At 42.4% G+C, this 21,659-nt stretch overlaps 1 protein-coding gene across 1 annotated transcript in view; it reads left to right on the top strand.

The window, feature by feature from the left end:
- Nucleotides 1–21,659, top strand: part of LOC114667866 (proprotein convertase subtilisin/kexin type 5) — a 102,545-nt gene that overhangs the window by 48,391 nt on the left and 32,495 nt on the right. The window contains exons 7-9 of the mRNA XM_051920285.1: nt 13,042–13,128; nt 15,828–16,026; nt 19,251–19,474. Coding sequence (XP_051776245.1) covers nt 13,042–13,128; nt 15,828–16,026; nt 19,251–19,474 — 510 coding nt within the window. The remainder of the gene's footprint in view (nt 1–13,041; nt 13,129–15,827; nt 16,027–19,250; nt 19,475–21,659) is intronic.

Below are 21,659 nucleotides of genomic sequence, written 5' to 3'. Positions count from 1 at the left end.
CAAGATATCTAATTAGGGGGACTACACAGCAGGCCACAAGTAACAGAATGATAAAAGCAACGGCCAGTGAAATAAAAACTGACCTGAGCCATCAGCCCCAGGGGCTAGAAATGCCAGAAGTGGTGGCTAATTCATTTGAAAGGGCAGTTAAACCTGTCAAAGCACGGTGATTGATCCATTGGGAGCCGTATTATTAGGGATGTAAGTGCAGCACGTATCACCAAACATAGTACATACACCACTCTTTTCAGCAAGGACCATATCTAATGCTAATCGATTTTGCCAGGTCATAAGGGATGTTCTATCAAGCTGTTCATGTATCCCTTCAACAGCCTCTTTAGTAAAATTCAGGAAACGCTGTTGGTTGTAATATAAGTAATTAATCCAATCTACATTTTTATTTATTGTAACTTGGGGGAAAATAGACTCAAATCCGGCAGCAACTTGATCTCGCGCTTGAAATTTATCAAGGACTCCGTGAGGGACACCAATGGAATCAAAGTAAACGCCAGGGCCGTGAAGAGAGAATGTGGAGGGGTCAGCAGAGCGGGGTCGATGACGTCGGGCAGAGCTGGACGACACGCGAGGAGAATTCAAAGGGAGGAGGCGGAATGGCATAACAAGTTGGGTGAATGCGCATGTGCCAGTCCAAACAGGGGAAAGAATATCAAGTAATTTTAATGTACTGCACATCCACCAAATATCAGCACGCGGAGTGGACTGTGTCAACAGGAAAAGTGATAATGTAAAATTAAATGAGGTGGAGTTAACCTGGAAAGTCTGGGAACAGAAGGAAGAAGGGATATGACCAACATCAGTACCTCGGAAGGGGGAACTATAATTACTAGAGAAGCAGGTATAATTGCCTTCATGAGACTGGAACATCGGGGGAGTCATTTGAGGAGTGGGGGGGAAGAGGAGAGAAAGTGTAATGCAGTTAGAGTCTTTTGGTGTGGATGGAGAGGTAAAAAGGGCAAGGAGACAAGGAAGACCAAAAGGGTCAGAAATATTAGAAAGAGGGAAAGGGACAGTATCCAAATGTGGCCTGGCCGTAGTACAGGTGTAGCAATCAGATTGATTTACTTACTTAGCCAAATATAATACCCACTGTAACCAACGATTCTGATCGCCATAGCCAGTTTCAATTGAAAAAGTCGATGAGAGGGTGGAAATATTCATAATCTTAACAGAAGAAAAGTCTGAACCAGAAGTTGGGGAGACAGGTGTGTGTGCAGGAGAATGAGAGGTGTTAGTAACAGGATTGTCAATCTTAATTTGAAATCTCCCTAAAGGGTCTGTTCCAGATACATATGCCCCTAATATATAGGTTCCTGAGTCATGTAAAGAGGAGTTCTTCAAAATGATGATCAAGGGGTTACAATGGTTGTCAACACATTTATGAGAAGCATGTCCTTTTATGATAGAAAATCGATTTTTCAAACCGTATTTTTGGGCCTCAAAAGGTTGAGAACCCCAGTCCTCAGTTCCAGTGTTAGCAAAAACCCATTGCCAGGTGTCACAGTTACTTCCCCAATAATACTTCGTAACAGTCATACACACGTATTTGTCAGACCAGGTCCACTGGGCTTGTCGACCAGTCCCACAGTTGATAATAGAGCAGAAATCAACCTGCACTGATGTGGTGATTCCTAACGGGAAAGTCAAGGTGACCAGGGCAGTAGACAAGGGAAAAGAAAGCATAGTAGCACAGCAATCAAGGGTGCCATCTCTTGCAATGTGAGGCGTGAATCCAGGCGGGCAATCCTTCCATTTTCACTGCATGTAGTGTGGACAGAAGAACTTGGAACGGTCCTCTCCACCTCGGCTGATGCCAATGTTTCCTCCGAGTGTCACAGACGAGGATCCAAGTGCCTAAGGGAATCGGCGTGTCTTTAGATGGAAGACTAGTCCTCCAGGCCTGGTTAACCTGCTCGTGGACTTCTTTCAGAGAAGCTCGGAGACCTGTAAGACAAGAGAGTAGATCATTGTCCACAGTATGCAGGTTAACATTTCCCATAACCATGCCCATAGGCATGGGTCGTCCGGACAGAATTTCAAACGGCGACAGTCCTAATTGCCGGTGTGTTCTTGCCCTCAATCTCATTAAGGCCAGAGGCAAAGTGTCTGGCCAGGATAAATTTGTCTGCTCACAGATTTTGGCTAATTTAGATGTTAGGGTGCCATTGTCAGTTTGCAATTTCTGTGGTATGCCCCACCTAGGAATAATTTCTTTGATTAAAGCTTTGGCTACAGTTTTAGCATCAGCGTGTTTAGCAGGAAAAGCTTCTACCCATCGGGAGAACACATCAACAATTACTAGACAATAACGGTAACCTTTAGACGGAGTTAGTTCAATGAAATCCATTTGGAGGTGTTCAAACGGACCCATTGGATTAGGTGTAATGGCGGGACTTACCTGGGTGCCCTTTCCTACATTAGACTTTTGACATAATGCACAGCATCTGCAGAACTGCTCTGCATATGTAGAAAAGCCTGCAACTTCCCAGTGTTTTTCAACATCCTGAATCATGGCGTCCCTTCCAGCATGGTCTAGACCATGAGCGATTTTTGCCATACCTGGGAAAGAAGCCTTTGGGAGGAAAGGTTTGTTAGTTTGCCTATGGGTCCAGACTCCATCAGAGAGGGACCCTTCTTTGGACCATTTTTTTTTCTCTGTCCGTGGCTGCACTCTGTAAAGAAACAAGTTGATTATCAGGGTCCTGGTGATTTCTCTGTTGGAATAAAGAGATTTGTGTGTTATTATATGCAGCCTGTTTAGCAAAGTGATCAGCTAATTCGTTTCCTTTGCTGACAGGATCTTGTTTTCCTATGTGAGCTTGACATTTAACGATCGCTAACTTTGATGGTTTAGTTATAGCTTCTAAGAGGGATTCAATCAGTTTTTGATGTTGGATCGGTTTGCCAGCGCTGGTCTTAAATCCTCTACTAAAATAGAATGAACGGTGTGAGGTACCTTTACTGTTAGGGGGCTCATGAGCACTTTGTTTGTCTGTATGTGGTTGCGTTAAAACTGCATTCATTAATCCCCCCTTTTTCGTCCACGAACACAGTGAATGGACGAGAATATAGTCAGTGAGAGTAATGCATTTTTATTATTTATTTATTTATTTATTTAAATCACATAGAGCCTTGTCAGCCTGCTATACCACTGCATGTAGCCAGATGGCAGTGTTAGCTAGATTTTGTAAAGGCTGTGCTCCTCCTGAAAAACTTACAAGCAAACAACTTCTCAGGCCGCAAGCTGGTACTACTTTTAAATAAGGAATTCATCTTACCGTGGTGCCATACATGCTAGCCTCCAGATCATGGAAAAGTCCGAGGCGGGACCGGGTCAGCGACAACAAGGAAACACTAATTTCCGTGGCGACCCAAATGCCAACTGCAAACAAAGATAATCCATTTCGGGAAACACACAGCACAACTCCACAACAAGAAAACATTCCCACCAAAAGCTATGCAGCCACAGAGAAATATGCTGACTTAACCTGTTGTTTTGTGACCGGTCTTGGAAGGTTTTGAATGATGGTTAAACGGCCGCTAGAGAGAGCTCTTGTATCGCAAGAAATGTCATGACCTAAATATTTAACGATAGCTTGAAGTAACTGCAGTTTTTTTTTTCGACACTTTTTTATGGCCATTTTCACCTAAAAAGAATAGCAATTTTCTGAGTGTCATGTGCACTTGTTGTTTATTTATTTTTCTTTTCTTTTTTCTTACCTACATACTGTTTCAATTTATTATCTTTTTCCGGCCAAAACCATAAACACAAGGGGCTTCAGTATATCCCTGAGGCATGACGGTCCAGGTCCATCGGCGGTTTTGAAAGGTAAAAGCAAACCAGGATTGAGAATCAGGGTGCACGGGAATGGAAAAGAAAGCGTTAGCAAGGTCAATAACAGAGAAGTACCGGGCGGACGGGGGTATCATGGAAAGAATAGTGGAAGGATTAGGAACAATAGGTGTTCTAGGAAAAAAACGCAGAGTTAACTTGTCATAGGACCCGTCAGCCTTTTTACAGGTAAAAATGGGGGAGTTGACTGGAGAGTATGTAATTGGAATAATCGCTCCTCGCCTCACGAGATCAGAATGTACGGCGGCGATGCCAGCCTCCGCCTCCGGAGACAGAGGATCCTGGACACGGTACGGGCGGAAGGAAGATTTTGAGAAAATCACCAGTGGCTCAGTGTGCTATCCTTCCATAATCAATTTTTCCCTTGGGACCACAGTGCTAAGGAAACATGGGGAACCAAATCTCCTAAATAGAAAACACTTTGTGAATATGTGAGGTGCACTGAAGCAACTGCTTTAGTAGACAACAAAAATACATGGAATGCGCAAAGTTTCAGGGCATGTGCTGGAGGAAAGAAAAGATTCTAACCAAGGTGTGTCCACTTCAGTAGGGAAATACTGGGCAGTACAAGGCAGGGTGTCCGGGACTTGTAAGTGAGGAAAATAGGCATGAGGGGAAAGAATGAAGGGCTTTCAAAAGGAAGGTGTGCGGGGAGATGTTCAGGGTCCAGGCTGTAAAAGAGGGCTTGGGGTGTGAAGTGTGGCACAGGAGCTTAGGAATGGAGCAGCAAAAATCCTTGTTCAGTTACAGAAATTGAGACTGACAATTAAGTCATAAGATCCCATCCCAGCAGTTTCACAGGGCACAAATGATTTAACAGAAAGCAACGAGTCAATAATGAAACTGTTAATGCTGAGCTGTAATTGCACAGGAACCTCCTTCAGCGCATGGCTCCTGTGTCCATTTCAAAGGCAGTTTCTTTGCCATTAAAGTCAATAAAAGATCAGTTTCAGCATGACGAGTAAGCAAAGGAAACTGGAAAAAGTGGCTGGGGTCCCTGATAATTCTTAGGACCAAGGAATGTCATTAGGCTCAGGGAGAGGGGGTGACGGAGGCGCTTGTGTGGGCAGTTGCGTCTAAAATGTCCAAGTTCACCGCAGCAGCGGCAGGCATATGACGCTGGTGTCTGCTCCGAAGGGTTAGGCATCTGAGCAAAAGGATTATTAGGGTTTGATAAATGGAACCCGCGTCCTCTTCTGTGCCCTCGCCCTCGACCTCCAAAGAATTTTCCGCGTCCTCTCCACCTAGCCAGGTCAGTTCTTCCAGTATAGTAATTTATTTGTGCAGCCAAAAGTTTGGTCTGTGTGTCTGACTCTTTTAATTTAGTCTGACTGTCAGCATGCTCTGCATGACGCTTGTCTTCCTCGAACGTTGTGGTCTTCCAGCCTTTTGCAGGATGTGCAGACTTTGCTTTGAATGTCACTTCTCAGTCCCGAGATGAAAGGAGGCACTGCAGCATGAGTTCTATCGTTTGTATTGTCTAGCCCAGAGTGATTAGCCATCAGATCTTGCAATCGGTGAGCCGGCTGAAATTAGTGACCAGTTTGTGCCCTTTTTATATTTTTTCTGCCAGGGCTCCTTTGAAAGGCTCTCACTGGGCGAGGAAAGGACCTTCATTCCAACACCAAGGGACACCGTTATGATCACCGTGATTTACAGTTGCCCATGTGGCGCTCAGCTGTCGACGGAGCACCTGTGTCCACTGTGCAGCATTTGTTTCATACGTTATCCAGCTGCTGTAACAGCTCCACAAATTGCAGTCCATGGACTGCTCGTGCGCTGGGAGACAGATGACTCTTTTAATTTCTGACATTACAATCCAGTAGCACCTTGTGAATGATCTGAATTATCTTCCTCAGGGTCAATATGTGAGGATGGGTCATAATGATATTGTTCATCGTAAAAACCTGCTCCAGACGGTTCGTCTGTTAACAGGGGTGTTGTTGGAGAAGAGGGTGCAGGAGGTGGAAGTGGGGGAGTTTTGGTAAGGAGGAGGTGGACAGATTACGGGGTATAGGGGGGTCTTTCTTTTCGGTCTGCTTTCTTTTACTTTCAGGCTTGGGCGCTGTCTCTATCTTCACTTTCTGCAACGCTAGCAATAATTCTTCCTTGTCTTTTTTGTGTTTTGACTTCAGCAGCCAGCAGGTTGTTACGCCTCTGCTTATTCCACTTCTTACATGCCTTTTAAAATCCAACCCAGTCTGCTTCTCTATTAACTGTTTAGGGGACCCGCCTTTCAATCCCGACGGTGTACTAGGAGCCTGGTGATTCTCTGAAAATAATCCTTCTAACATTAAGTTTTGAGGACCCTGGAGGACCTGTTTGACTGGCGTGCCATTACAATTTCCCATAGTAAGCGTCAGGCCTTCAACAGAGAGCAACTCAATCCCCGATTATTTCTTGTCCCACTTGTCGTTCCCGGAATCAACCAGTCAACAAGTGGAAATCAACCTCCCCTCTTCCAAATTTCACACGTACTCTAACTGCCCCTTTCACCCCTATTCCTCTTAATACAGGAACGTGCCACTCGGTCCTTTCTACTCGAATTCTTAAGGGATGACTTACTAGCATTCACACTGTGCCGTCACTCTCTATGAATCCCTAAAACCCTTCTAGGTCGATACGGTATGATTCTCTATTCTTTCAGCATGCTTTTATTTTTTATTCTCTTTTATTATTATTTTCTTTTTTCTTTTCCCCGTATACTTCTATTTCTTCCAGCACACCAGTCAAACCAACGGGAATCCCCTGAATCTACTCACCGCGACTCCTTCTGCCTGCCTGGAAAAATCCCATCCAGTTGCTTTTCGTTTCGGTCAGGAGAAGGTCAGCGACTCCCCACGCAGGAAAACGCCCGAGGTTGGCCAGTCCTAACTTTTACCGGAGCTGGTCCTCGATCCGTGGAAATCGGTCCACTTGGACGAACCCGCCCAGGGAGTCGTCTGCCCGTCTCCTGCCCCACATTCGGGTGCCAAAAACTGTGGACGAAAAAGGCACACTGAAAAGCAGACAGATAATATTTTCTCAATTCACTTTATTTATTCATTCGGAGTCGCAGTAAGTAGAGATTCAAAAGAGTATAACTTATTGCCGCAAAGCTCAATTGAACCCTGATCAAAAGCCAGGAGGGGTTTTTTATACTTCAGCATCTCATGATTAATAAGACAGAAAGAACATCCTTATCAAAACAGTAAAGTTAAACAATATGTCTGTTGAGCTAAGCATTATCTGTGTTTTGGAAGCTAAGCACAGGAGAGACGCCTTTGCATAAACTACATGTACAGTTCTGCAGCCTTGTGACCTTGTCCCTGAAACATTCACTCTGAGAAAGGGAAAAACAAGAAACAGCTTACATTTTATTCATCTGGACACTATTTCTCCTGAACCCTGGAATAACATATTTTTGTTAGTTCATAAGCCAAAGCGTCTCTCACTGGCAAGTTACAAAATAGTTATTATAAAGATTCTAATTTACTAAACACACAAAATACATGGTGCTGAGGAGAACATTCTTCTTCTACAGCTCTTTTTAATGCCACTCTACTCAAATAGACTCAAAGCACGTATTCAGTTTTTGACTCCACTTTTTGAAGTGCAGGGTAATGGAAAGCTGCGAGCCGTGGCAACTTCAATGGGCGTGAGGCACGACACCATCCGTGAGAACATTCTGGACCACCACACCCAAATGCGCACATATAACCAATCAACTTGATTGGGTGGTTTTGTGCCCCATTGGGAAATTTTTAAATCCATCACCATTTAAAAAAATTCTGGAGTGGTCTCCCCTCGACTTTCTCATATACTCAGATATGGGGATGGATATTTGAGGAGTAGGTAGATACTTTATTAATCCCAAGGGGAAATTCACATACTCCAGCAGCAGCATACTGATAAAAAAAAAACAATATTAAATTAAAGATTGATAATAATGCAGGTAAAAACAGACAATAACTTTGTATAATGTTAACGTTTACCCCCCCGGGTGGAACTGAAGAGTTGCACAGTTTGAGGGAGGAACGATCTCCTCAATCTGTCAGTGGAGCAGGACAGTGACAGCAGTCTGTCGCTGAAGCTGCTCTTCTGTCTGGAGATGATCCTGTTCAGTGATGCAGTGGATTCTCCATAATTGATAGGAGCCTGCTCAGCGCCCGTCGCTCTGCCACAGATGTCAAGCTGTCCAGCTCCAAGCCAACAATTGAGCCTGCCTTCCTCACCAGTTTGTCCAGGTGTGAGGCGTCCTTCTTCTTTATGCTGCCTCCCCAGCACACCACCACGTAGAAGAGGGCGCCTGCCACAACCGTCTGATAGAACATCTGCAGAATCTTATTGCAGATGTTGAAGGACGCCAGCCTTCTAAGGAAGTATAGTCGGCTCTGTCCTTTCTTACACAGAGCATCAGTATTGGCAGTCCAGTCCAATTTATCATCCAGCTGCACTCCCAGATATTTATAGGTCTGCACCCTCTGCACACAGTCACCTCTGATGATCACTGGGTCTATGAGGGGTTTGGGCCTCCTAAAATCCACCACCAGCTCCTTGGTTTTGCTGGTGTTCAGGTGTAGGTGGTTTGAGTCGCACCATTTAACAAAGTCCTTGATTAGGTCCCTATATTTCTCCTCCTGCCCACTCCTGATGCAGCCCACGATAGCAGTGTCATCAGCGAACTTTTGCACGTGGCAGGACTCCGAGTTGTATTGGAAGTCTGATGTATATAGGCTGAACAGGACCGGAGAAAGTACAGTCCCCTGTGGCGCTCCTGTGTTGCTGACCACAATGTCAGACATCTCAGTTCCCGAGACGCACATACTGAGGTCTGTCTGTAAGATAGTCCACGATCCATGCCACCAGGTATGAATCTACTCCCATCTCTGTCAGCTTGTCCCTGAGGAGCAGAGGTTGGATTGTGTTGAAGGCGCTAGAGAAGTCTAGAAACATAATTCTTACACCACCACTTCCTCTGTCCAAATGGGAGAGGGATCGGTGTAGCATATAGATGATGGCATCCTCCGCTCCCACCTTCTCCTGGTATGCGAACTGCAGAGGGTCGAGGGTATGGCAGACCTGTGGCCTCAGGTGGTGAAGCAGCAGCCACTCCATGGTCTTCATCACATGTGATGTCAGAGCAACAGGCCGGAAGTCATTCAGCTCACTAGGATGTGATACCTTTGGGACTGGGGTGATGCAAGATGTTTTCCAAAGCCTCGGGACTCTCACTTGTTCCAGGCTCAGGTTAAAGATGCGCTGTAGAGGACCCCCCAGCTCCGATGCACAGACCTTCAGCAGTCGTGGCGATACTCCATCTGGACCCGCTGCTTTGCAAAAGTAAACCACAAGACAATGATTACATAAGAGAACCATCAACAACAAATCAAATCAAATTAATAATATATTGAACAATTGGTATAAAAGTAAAGTTGAATAACTCGGACTCTGCAGCTGCATTAATAAAAAATTTGCCATGATAATTTTATTTTGGTGAACAATTCAGGTAAATTACCACTTTCAGAAAGTGGAAGTGAGTCAAATGTTGCAAGAGACTTTAGTAATGTGTGTAATGTAATACTTGTATGGAAAATTTCGTTTATGCAAAGCAAAAACGTTCCCAAATGTATATGTATTACCATTTGAGCTTCAAACATAAAATTACGATTGTCTCAAAAACCGATCATCAGTCAGTCAGTCAGTCACTGTCCATCCATCCATCCATCCATCCATCCATCCATCCATCCATCATCCAACCCTAACACAGGGTCACGGGGGTCTGCTGGAGCACAGGGCGCAAGGCAGGAACAAAACCGGTCATTTTTCGAAAAAGTGCAAAAGAGACAAAAAATGCTTAGAATATTGTGCCTTACCATAATACAATGTGAAATGATCACATTTTTAATATTTTTGGGGAAACGTTTCAGGTAAAGTACCACTTCTGGTTAGCGGAAATAGCTCAAAAGTTTGGTACCTAATACTTGTAAGCAAAATATGGTTGACCTAAGTGAAAGCGTACTCAAGTTATCGTGTTTACATACAAACACACACACACACACGCACGCACACGCACGCACACACACACACACACACACACACACATAGAGACATAACTCCAAAAATGGTATTTTCAGATTCAGGGAGGTCTAGAATGTTGAGATTCATCAAAATCTCGAAACCAAATTTTTGGCCGATTACAATACTTTCCCAATACTTCATATACAAGAAAGTAAAAAAAATGGCTTGGGTGTGATTTTAATTTTGATCTTCTTTTCTTGAAATTGCCTATCTTCTATGCAAGGTATTTTCTGTAAAAACTAGGGGGCTCTGCCCCCTGCTCGCTTCGCTCGCCAACCCCTGGCGTTGGGTATCCTGAAATACATTGATGTATGTATGAGATAGATCGGAGTGTAAAGGTGTAGATGACGCACATAGGAAGTAAAGAACCCATAGCGTGGCACATTACAAAGATTTATTGGAATATGTCTTCATGAACAACATTTGTAGTAAAGATGGTGTGTTGTCCTTGAATGAGTTTGACTCCATTAGTTCTCCGTTGTTTACCGTTAGTAATATGAATAATTGCACTTACTGTTAATACGGAGCGTTTTCTGTGGTTGTACTGTTAATAATGCATCACTGTAATGTGATTCACTTATGCTGTATAGTTTGGACGTGTGAGGATGACGTACGTTTAAAACGGAGCGTTCGTTTATTCTTATTACGCGTTGTAGGTGCCTTCGGCTTTCGTACTAACTCTCGCCTTCCGTACTATTATGCTGTGTATGGTGGACCTTTGTGGAGTCCGTACTTTTTCCCGTTTCACTCTGGGGCGGGGGGCTGAATCCTCTTTTTTGTGTGGCTGTGTCGTTACCTATGGGCGCGTTGCTTCATTCCTTATTTACGTTAGTTGAGCTCCTTTGTTTTTGAGCCGTGACGCGTTGTAGGCGCTTATTTACGTTAGTTGAGCTAATATTATACCTCCGGTGCCATGTGTGTGTTTCATGTGGTAGTCGTTGTAGGCGCATGTGCCATCCGTACTATCTCGGGTTTGACTATGCTGTGTTTTGTGGACGTTTGGGGACGCCGTACTCTCTCCGGTTTGATTGTGGGGCGGGACGCCGAAGCCTGTTGTGTTTGTTTTGTCTGTGAGCGCTCTTATTATTGTATTACTGTAATGTGATTCACATATGCTGTGGAGTCCGTATCTCTGAGGCGTCTGTAACATCTCGGGGGTCTGCCTGCGGTGTGTTAGACACGTGTCGTAGGCGCACGCACTTTCCGTACTATGTCGGGTTTGACTATGCTGTGTAGTGTGGACGGTTAGGGTTCCGTATTGTCTGTGCTCAGTTGAGCTCCTTCATTATTGAGCTGTGACTCCTTCATTCTCGGTGGATCGGACTTCGCTCACTGTCGGCGCCTGCGCACTATGTCTCCTGCGTCCATGGGCATGCCATGTACCTGCGTCCATATCCGGTTTACCGTTCTCGGTTAGTAATATGGATGAAAATGGAAATTATAAAATGACAATGCAATCTCTCCTTTGCATCTTGAAGCTGTCATTACCAACAAGTATTAAATAAATGTCAGTAAGCGTGTTCAATACTTATTCCCTGGGTCATTCCACTTTATTGCATGTAACTTAATTTATGGTCTTATTTGTTTTGATTTCTTTGTATGTATGGATTACTTGAGTTGTTGTCGACATGTTGATAGCCCCATTAGAAATATATTTACGGAGAAAAAATGTTGATGCATTTAATACTTCTTTTCCCTTCTTTTCTGTTTTGAAAAAAATGTGATTTATTTTAGCATTTTTATGGTCACTGAACAATAAGTCTACAGAATCTCACTTTGTTAATAAAAAATGAACAGTTAACACCTGTGGATAGTCAGTCAGTCATTCTGCAACCCGCTATATCCTAACACAGGGTCACGGGGGTCCGTTGGAGCCAATCCAAGCCAACACAGGGCGCAAGGCAGGAACAAACCCCGGGCAGGGCACACGCACACACACACCCACACACCAAGCAGGATTTAGAATCGCCAATGCACCTCACCTGCATGTCTTTGGACTGTGGGAGGAAACCCACGCAGACACGGGGAGAACATGCAAACTCCACGCAGGGAGGACACACCTGTGGTCTATAGTTTTAATTATAAAAGTACCCTTTAATATAAGACACAAGGCTTCTATGTGCCTGGTGATGAACGAGCTTAGCGTAAAAAGATTTCAAAGGGATAAAGGAGAGAAAAAAAGAATGAGAATTAGCTAATGAAGTAACATGAAATTGATGATCGATATCAGCCTGATCGGAGCATCAATAGCAAGTCAAATATTTTTTTGAGTTTTGAAACGCGCCTATGACTTTGGCATGACTGTATATGGCTATATTTACCTGTCACTACAACAGCTTTACTCAAGGCATGTGATAAGCTCAGTACATTGTGTCCATCCATCAACAAAAACTCGCTGTGGCAAAACTCCATGCATCCCTACTGCCCCCCTTTGAAAGCACATCAGTGGTCTCCGCAGCTAAACTCCATCCTCTTTAGAACTGATTTCTACTTGGATAGACTCAACTCAGATACCGTGAGTATTGAAAATGGACGGGTGAATGGATCGATGATTATGTCCTAAACATTACAGTAAACAGGGGATTCATGTGATCCTGTAAGCGAGCTAGAATACAAGTACTTGATTTGAATATTTCATTTCCATCCATCCATCCATCTTCCAACCCGCTGAATCCGAACACAGGGTCACGGGGGTCTGCTGGAGCCAATCCCAGCCAACACAGGGCACAAGGCAGGAACCAATCCCGGCTAGGGTGCCAACCCACCGCAGGACACACACAAACACACCCACACACCAAGCACACACTAGGGCCAATTTAGAATCGCCAATCCACCTAACCTGCATGTCTTTGGACTGTGGGAGGAAACCGGAGCGCCCGGAGGAAACCCACGCAGACACGGGGAGAACATGCAAACTCCACGCAGGGAGGACCCAGGAAGCGAACCCGGGTCCCCAGGTCTCCCAACGGTGAGGCAGCAGCGCTACCCACTGTGCCACCCAAAATTTAATTTGTTTTGTGATTTACCCTACATCTACTCAGGAGGGCATTTGTTTTATTAATCTTATGACAAGACAATGATAATTTTATTTCTGATTCTTTCTTTATTAGTCACAGATGGTGAATGCTACAGCTGTGATTTTTCTTGTATGACCTGCTTTGGACCCCAAGCCCTGGACTGCTCCTCTTGTTATGCCGGTAAGCATGTGGAGGAAATACGGGACAAATAATGAAGGTTGGGTACCATCTAATCTTCCAGTCTTGTTAAAGGATGATCTGATATCCACCGGCTTCTATTTTCTGCTTTCCATAGACTTTCAAAATTTCAGATTTCTGATAGTCTTTACTATATAACCTGCCTGAAGAAGATGCCTCAGTTGCCTCGAAAGCTTGCATATTGTAATCTGTTCAGTTAGCCAGTTAAAGATGTCATTTTGCTTGACTCCTCACCATATGAAATTTAAAACAGTTCATTTTTTCTTTGTCCTCACAAGCCCAATGGATGTCAGTAAATAAAAAGACTTCAGGCAGCAGCTTTTAGGGTGGGCAAACTGGCAGAATGGCAAAGGAGCTGGTCGAGAAAAGGGTTCACTGTGTTTTTTTTTTTCATGTCTTTCTAAACTAATGTCTTTATCTCATAATAAAAAGATCAGTCTTTCAATCTGTCATCCAAGCAATATTATTCAGACAAGAGATAAGAAATCTGAACTTTAAAACGTGTGCCAAGTAAGAAATGGCATACAATGGATACACTGTATCTGAATTTATCCATACTAAAAATATATTTATACTAGCTGTGCTGCCTGTCTAAGCCGGGTTCAAATCTAAATAATCAGCGTAGGCCTCAGGATTAGTACTTGCAGTGCACCATCTATTGGAATGCATTTTGTAATGCATGTAGTAGTAGTAGTAGTCAAATGCATTGCATTTGTCATTCCAACAGATGGCACGTCACAAACATTTGAAATAATTAAAAGCATTACTACAAATATTTGTGATGCACCATCTATTGAAATGACAAATGCAACACCTATGTCTCTGTTATATGCAGTTGGGTGTGGAATTCATAAAAGTAATGTTAATGTTTGTGATGTGCCATCTGTTGGAGTGACAAATGCAAAACGTATTTCACTGTTATATGCCATTTGGTATAGGACTTGTAAAAGCAGTTTTAAGGTTGTGATGCACCATCTGTTGGAATGACAAATACAATGCATATGCCTCTGTTATATGCCATTTAGTTTCAGATTTATAAAATCAGTGTTAATGTTTGTGATACACCATCTACTGGAATGATAAAGGCAATACATATATATTTGTTATATGCCTTTTGGTTTGGGATTTGTGAAAGCAGTATTAATGTTTGTGATGTGCCATCTGTTGGAATGACAAATGTGATGCATATGTCTCTGTTACGTACTATTTGGTGTAGAATTCATAAAAGCAGTGTGAATTTTCATGATGCACCATCTAATGGAGTGACAAATGCAATGCATAGGTCTCTGTTATATGCAATTTGTGGTGAGATTCATAAAAGCAGTATTAATGTTTGTGATGTGCCCTTCTGTTGGAATGACAAATGCCAATCCATATGTCTCAGTTATATGCCATTTAGTTTCGGATTTATAAAATCAGTGTTAATATTTGTGATACATCATCTGCTGGAATGATAAAGGTAATACATATATATTTGTTCTGCGGTGGGTTGGCACCCTGCCTGGGATTGGTTCCTGCCTTGTGCCCTGTGTTGGCTGGGATTGGCTCCAGCAGACCCCCGTGACCCTGTGTTCGGATTCAGCGGGTTGGAAAATGGATGGATGGATATATATTTGTTATATGCCTTTTGGTTTGGGATTTGTGAAAGCAGTATTAATGTTTGTGATGTGCCATCTGTTGGAATGACAAATGTGATGCATATGTCTCTGTTACGTGCTATTTGTTGTAGAATTTGTAAAATAAATGTTAATGTTTGAGATGCACAGTCTTTTGAAATGACAGAGACATAACAGCCAGACGGTCATACAGACACACAGACACTTATCCTTTTATTTAGGTGGATGGTCTTTCAAAATTCAGATTCCAAAAACAAAGTGAAAATATGAATTTGAGAATCTTAAGAAAAAAATTTCAAAATTGTTTTTTGAAAATGGCCAATGAATCTTGCAATTGATTCATCCATCTGTTTACTGATCACTGGAGCACACACACACACTCAGACACCTCCGCATATGCACACCAGTCCAGAGTCTCCGATTGACCAAACCATGCTTTAGATGTGGGAGTTGTGGCCGTGAGATTTTTAAAATAAATCTTAAAATATGGCGCACAATGGCGCTAAAACAAAACATAAACAGCCCACTGCTGAGAATTGAAAGTGATCAGGCCTGCTTTTGAAGCTCTGTCACTCTCGAGCGTCAGTCCAGAATGTGACAACACCTTCTGTGAGTGTCTCACCTTTATACTCCTCTGACTGGAAGGGGCGGAGTCAACTGCCGTCACTGGGCATCTTTGAGAGCAGAAAGGGATGATGCCATTAGTGACAGCGCCCTCTCTCTTCCTGGTGTGGGACTGCTTACAAAAGATGAGGCAGGATGCTAATCCACAGACAAACATGCATGGCAGAGTAAAGTGTATAATCAGGAGAAAAACATGAAGACACAGGACATGCCAAAGTCTGCACAAGCAGGGTTGGAATTTGGAACCCATTTTCCTTGAGAAGTCAGGAAGAGAACTGAGTTGAAAATGAATTTACTATTATGTATGTTTAAATGATTGATTGAAAGCATTCTGCATACTAAAGAAGCACATTTCTAGGCTAGATAAAAAATTATTGCTCAGTCTGTACTTGACAGAGCTTTATTCTCATGCAGTTTTGGTTTCTTTATTGACTTTTGCAGGCTTCTTTCTTGACCAAGAGGGTTCCTGTGTGGAGCAGTGCCCCCCAGGTTTCTTTGCCAACCCTGCCAGCCTTCTGTGTGAAGAATGCGCCCCCAACTGTGAGACCTGTCAGGACTCCATGGACAACTGTCTGAGCTGCAGGAAGGAGGGTTACAGCCTTTTCCTCTATGAAGGCAGTTGCTGGTCTAACTGCCCAGAGTAAGAACTCATCATCCACTTCATTTGTCTGACCGCAATCAGAGCTTATCGCCCACCACAGAGAAATCCAGACCCTCTTCTGGCTGACACATTTTGTGCTTAGCTCTGGGTATATTTCACTAGGTGTTTTTATCTAAACAGTTCTAACAGTTTCCAGATTTTGCAGGCACTTTGTAAGTGCTCAGGGTTATATGCAAAATGTGTAATAACATCCTGAAATAACATCAAGTTCACTTTATATCAGTTCCTCTGGCATAGACTCAGTATGGACCTCTGTCGGCATCCTTGGGTGCCACCAGAGGGCACTGCCATCTATCTATCTATCTATCTATCTATCTATCTATCTATCTATCTATCTATCTATCTATCTATCTATCTATCTATCTATCGATAAATCTTATCCTGCCTACTATACAAAAATGAATATCTATCTGTCTATTACATGGTACATTTAATATATATCAATTAGAAATACTATCTATCTATCTATCTATCTATCTATCTATCTATCTATCTATCTATCTATCTATCTATCTATCTATCTATCTATCTCATCCTGCCTAATATACTAAAATTAATATCTGTCTATTACATAGTACGTTTAATATATATCAATTAGAAATACTATCTATCTATCTATCTATCTATCTATCTATCTATCTATCTATCTATCTATCTATCTATCTATCTATCTATCTATCTCATCCTGCCTAATATACTAAAATTAATATCTGTCTATTACATAGTACGTTTAATATATATCAATTACAAATACTACCTATCTTATATATAATTTGCCTGCCTCCTCACTCACTCACTCACTCACGTCCGTCCGAAGCCGAATGCGCAGTCGCCTTCTGCGCAGCTGCCCGAAAAACCTTACGAGACCGACATCGCGGCAGGCGGCGGATTTACGGCCGTGAAAATTCAAAAAGAGAGGTGACTTCGATTAAAGCTCTAGAGGCCTGAAAGGCGATTTCGACTACAGCTCCAGGCCTAATTACGCATTCATTCAATACACCTATATCAGGTTTGTGGTGCTTATACTTATTACTATTCCACTCGTGCCCGTTTCATCTTATGTTGTCGAAACAGGCTCTTTGTCTAGTCTACCCTATATACTTGTGTTGAAGTTCTCCCGCGGATAAGTCGGGACTTGATTTTACTGTATAATTTCCGGTATTTTATAATGTCAGTCGTATAAGTCGAATGCGGAAAACTCACACTATTGGTCCAAGAGATTATGATATGCTAACGGCCACCTGAGAGAGTAACCAATGAGCACACAGCCTTTTTTTCTATACGGGTGCGGCAACGGGTCAGCGCGTCCTCCTGACCTCTCTGTCTCTATTGTGCCTACGTGACCACACGGTAATACCCAAACTTTTCCAAAGTGACGTTTGCACTGTTTTTTGTTTTTTGTATGTCACGCCCTCATACACCTTTATCGTAAGAGCATCCCTTATCTATGATGGAGCGTTCGATCAGAAGAAAATATGAAGCTGGTTTTAAATTAAAAGTTGTTTAAGTGGCGAAAGAGATTGGAAACTGCGCTGCTGCAACAAAATTTTATGCGTCTGAGAAACCGGTGTGAGATTGGAGGAGGCAAGAAGATGTAAAAAAAAAATTAAGTGTCGCATTTTTGAACGGGCTTATAAGTCAGGGTCTGATTTTATGATCGATTTTTCGGGTTTCAAGACCCAACTTATACGTGAGTAAATACGGTATCTATCTCATCCTGCCTACTATACTAAAATTAATATCTATCTATCTATTACATGGAACGTTTAATATACTGTATATCAATTATAAATACTATCTATCTCATCCTGCATACTATACTAAAATTAATATCTATCTATCTTTTTTATACACTGTAAAAACTGCCAGCATTTCACAGCAGTTAGCTTTAATTTTCCACATTAAAATACTGCGTTGAAATTGTGTAATGACAGCAGGCTAAGCCATCTTACATCATAGGATGGCAAACTGCAGTAAAATTGTATGTGGACTGGATTGCATTGCATTGTGGGACATTTTGAGTTTGTGTGCATTTTCACACTGTTCCACTTATACGTGTGGTAAGATGACAGTTAAAAGTGAAATCCTGGTGACAGGGACGCTGATTGAGAATTGTTTGACATTGTAACAACACAGAGAGCCACAGGCACAAGGAATAAGTGAACAAATAGTGAGGTGGGCAGGTAGAAGGACTTCATGGACCTTTGAAATTCAACTTGATGTAAATTTTGGGGAAAATTAGTGAATACACTGGAAAAAAAATCCTATTGAAAATACATCAAATGCGGTCCAAGAACTGCAATGTAATGAACGGTTAAAACAATAATTTGAAATAAAGGAATGCAGGTGAACTGACATTTAGGCAGTGTTTTAGCTGTCGATATTAATTAATTATTTCACTCTGCCGGACTATTTTTATGAATACTTGTATTGCTTTAAAGTCACAATGGCACGGTGGCGCATCACCTTGTTGAAATGTATGCGTTGCATCTTTGCATTTTGTTTTTGTCACTTTCCCTTTGGAGCCACCGTACAACGGCAATCAAAAACTACATTTACATAAAGTTAGCACATTTGCATAAGGAACGCCCCCTTTGCAGCGGCCCTCTAAATTCCTCCTCACCTTTGAAATTGTGAGAAACCAAAACTTAAAGATGGTGAGCATCCTCATTTTCTTCTGTGTGTGTGCTGAAGTGTGTTTGTGGTTATGGAATCCTATTTATGTCCCGCCACCATAACTGTCACACCCCACATCACAATAGCAAGCTTTTCTTTTAAACCAGACAACCTGAAGGAATGCCTCTTAATGTTAAAATTGCACCAGTGAATCCAAATGGCTGGTAGCTGAGTTGCTAGCCATTGAACTGTTATGTCACAGAGAGGCTTTTATTCATGTTGATGTTTAGATTAAATTGCTTAAGTAAATTTTCAGTAGATTAATGGCTTCTGAATTGCAGTATGATTACCGTTAATGTGTAAAATTTCAGGAAATTACTGTAATTCAATAGCAACGTGCTGCTGCATCACACTTATTTTGTCGCCCAGTTTACTGTGAAGTTACTGTATAGTATTGTGGTTCGGTTGTTATATACAATGATAGCATACAGTACAATACTGTGAAAGTAATGCAGTTAGTAGTATTTACAGTCATTTTTACATGTATAATATTATCTGTGTTTCTCTGGTACTTTTTATGTTATTAGTGGTTACTTTGGAAGCCCTGAAGGCACATGTGAAGTCTGTGACAGCTTATGCTTAACCTGTGAAGAATTCAAAAGCAAGTGCTTATCCTGCGTGCCGTACTTTTACCTGGAGAACGGCCAGTGCGCTGCTAATTGCTCCTACAACTACTACCCCGATGAGGACGGGACCTGTCGACGCTGCCCGGCACATTGTGATTTCTGTAGGGATGGAACAAGCTGCACAGGTAGGAGGCTAAGCCGACTGAAATTCACAACTAAAGGCTTGTGCTGGATGGTCACCTTTAACATGGTGCTCTTATGAGAGGGCATTAAGCAATCTACCCAGCTTTATTTTTATGTTTCCCTTCATGTTGAGCAGTACAGTGTTTAGTACTAGAGCAGCGCTTCCCAATTGGGGGTGCCAGAATCCATCGATGAAGAAAAATGAAAAACATTATTTGTACAAAATCTTAATTTATCTATCCATTCCTAAATAATTAAATCGTTTCATACTTGTATTTTGTGTGGTTGAGGTGTGGAAGGCTGCTCTTTCCACCCTCTTGTTAGCTGTGAATAAAGTATCCATTATTCATAAAGCTTCAACTGGTGATCTGTTTTTCTGCGTTAACCTCATATTTTTTCATACTTCTTCTCAAACCAAGGGGGTGCCGAAATCGGCCTCGTCCATCACAGGAGGTGCGAAGGTAAAATGAATCAGGAAGCGCTGTACTAGGGTGTTGTACAGTGTTTGACTTCTCACTACAGCCATAATGGCAATCAAAAATGACAGAGATCACAACATGTAAGCTGTTGAGGCAGCTCAGGCCTCTTCTTCAGGCTTTTTCTTGCCCACGCCGCCTCGAAAGCTTGCATATTGTAATCTTTTTAGTTAGTCGATAAAAAGTGTTATTTTGCTTGACTTCTCACTACATTACACCATTTGAAATATCCATCAGTCCTGCTAGTCTTTTTTAACCCACTTTTTCATTATAGACTAAGTGTGGAGAACATGCGGCATCATACCTACAATCTCAAGCACACTTAATCAAATTTAGGGATGCTAAGGACTGTAGGCAAGTCCTACAGCACTGACCACAATAATAATTATAATAATAGTTCTTTATAGGGTGGCACGGTGGCGCAGTGGGTAGTGCTGCTTCCTTGTTTGCTTCCCGGGTCCTCCCGGTGTGCAGTTTGCATGTTCTCCCCGTGTCTGCGTGGGTTTCCTCCCACAGTCCAAAGACATGCAGGTTAGGTGCATTGGCGATCCTAAATTGTCCCTGGTGTGTGTGGGTGTGTGCGCCATGCGGTGGGCTGACTGCCTGGGATTTGTTTCTGCCTTGCACCCTGTGTTGGCTGGGATTGTCTCCAGTAGACCCCCGTAACCCTGTAGTTAGGATATAGCGGGTTGGATAATGGATGGATAGTTCTTTACATCTATATAGCACTTCTGTTGCTACTCCAGGCACTTATAGTGAATGAGGAGCCACTAATGTGCAGCACCCACCAGGATGATGTGACGGCAGCCATTTTGTGTCAGTATTCTCATCACACATTAGCTGTGAGGTCGTGAGAGACAGCCAATTAGAGAGAGGGGATTATTAGAGGGAAGGGCCAGAATGATTAGGCCATGGTGGGCAGTTTAGCCAAGACATTGTGATACACCCTACTCTTCACAAAGGGTGCCCAGGGATCTTTTATGACCACAGACTGTCAGGACCTCTATTTTATGCCTCATACGAAGGACGGCACCATTTTTACAGGGGCATCCCTCTAATAATCCCCTCTCTCTAATTGGCGGTCTCTCACGAGGGGGGCATCGGGATCCACAGTCAGATCACAGGGTAAGCGCCCCCTGGCCAGACTTGAATATGCGTAGCTTCTGGTGGATGACCCAGTGGTGTAGCAAGGTCTGGTGGCACCCGGTGCGGAGTTTAAACTTGTCACCTCCAAGTCCACCAAAATATAAAATGAAATTTATTGAGAAAGTAATTTTTTTATTCAATTGGTTAAGTAAAGAGGGCATCATATTAAGTATTTTGTAAACAATTTTTTATGAATAAAAAAAAAGTAAAATACCTTTTTATTAATAAGCCAGTTTAATGTACAATGTAAGAAATCTTTTTTCATAGTGATAGTACCTAGTGCATAACTTTATTATTATAATACAATTTAATGAAAACTCAATTGTTTACAAGTTACGTTCTCTAGGCTCTAATCCAACAAACTGCACTTTAACGTGATACTTAGAATCTCTTCTTTCTAACTTTTTGTTCTGCAAATTTTGAAATTGTGCCATCAAAATCGATACCTTCAGCTACACTATTTTCAGTTGACAAAATGGCTAAGCTAGAGAGTCGAGTTTGGTTCATAGTGGATCTGGGATAATTCTTAATTAGTTTGAGTTTCGAAAAACTCCTCTCACATGAT

The sequence above is a fragment of the Erpetoichthys calabaricus genome, chromosome 17, assembly GCF_900747795.2.
Source record: "Erpetoichthys calabaricus chromosome 17, fErpCal1.3, whole genome shotgun sequence".
NCBI lineage: Eukaryota > Metazoa > Chordata > Cladistia > Polypteriformes > Polypteridae > Erpetoichthys > Erpetoichthys calabaricus.
This window is presented reverse-complemented; position numbering and strand designations above follow the sequence as displayed.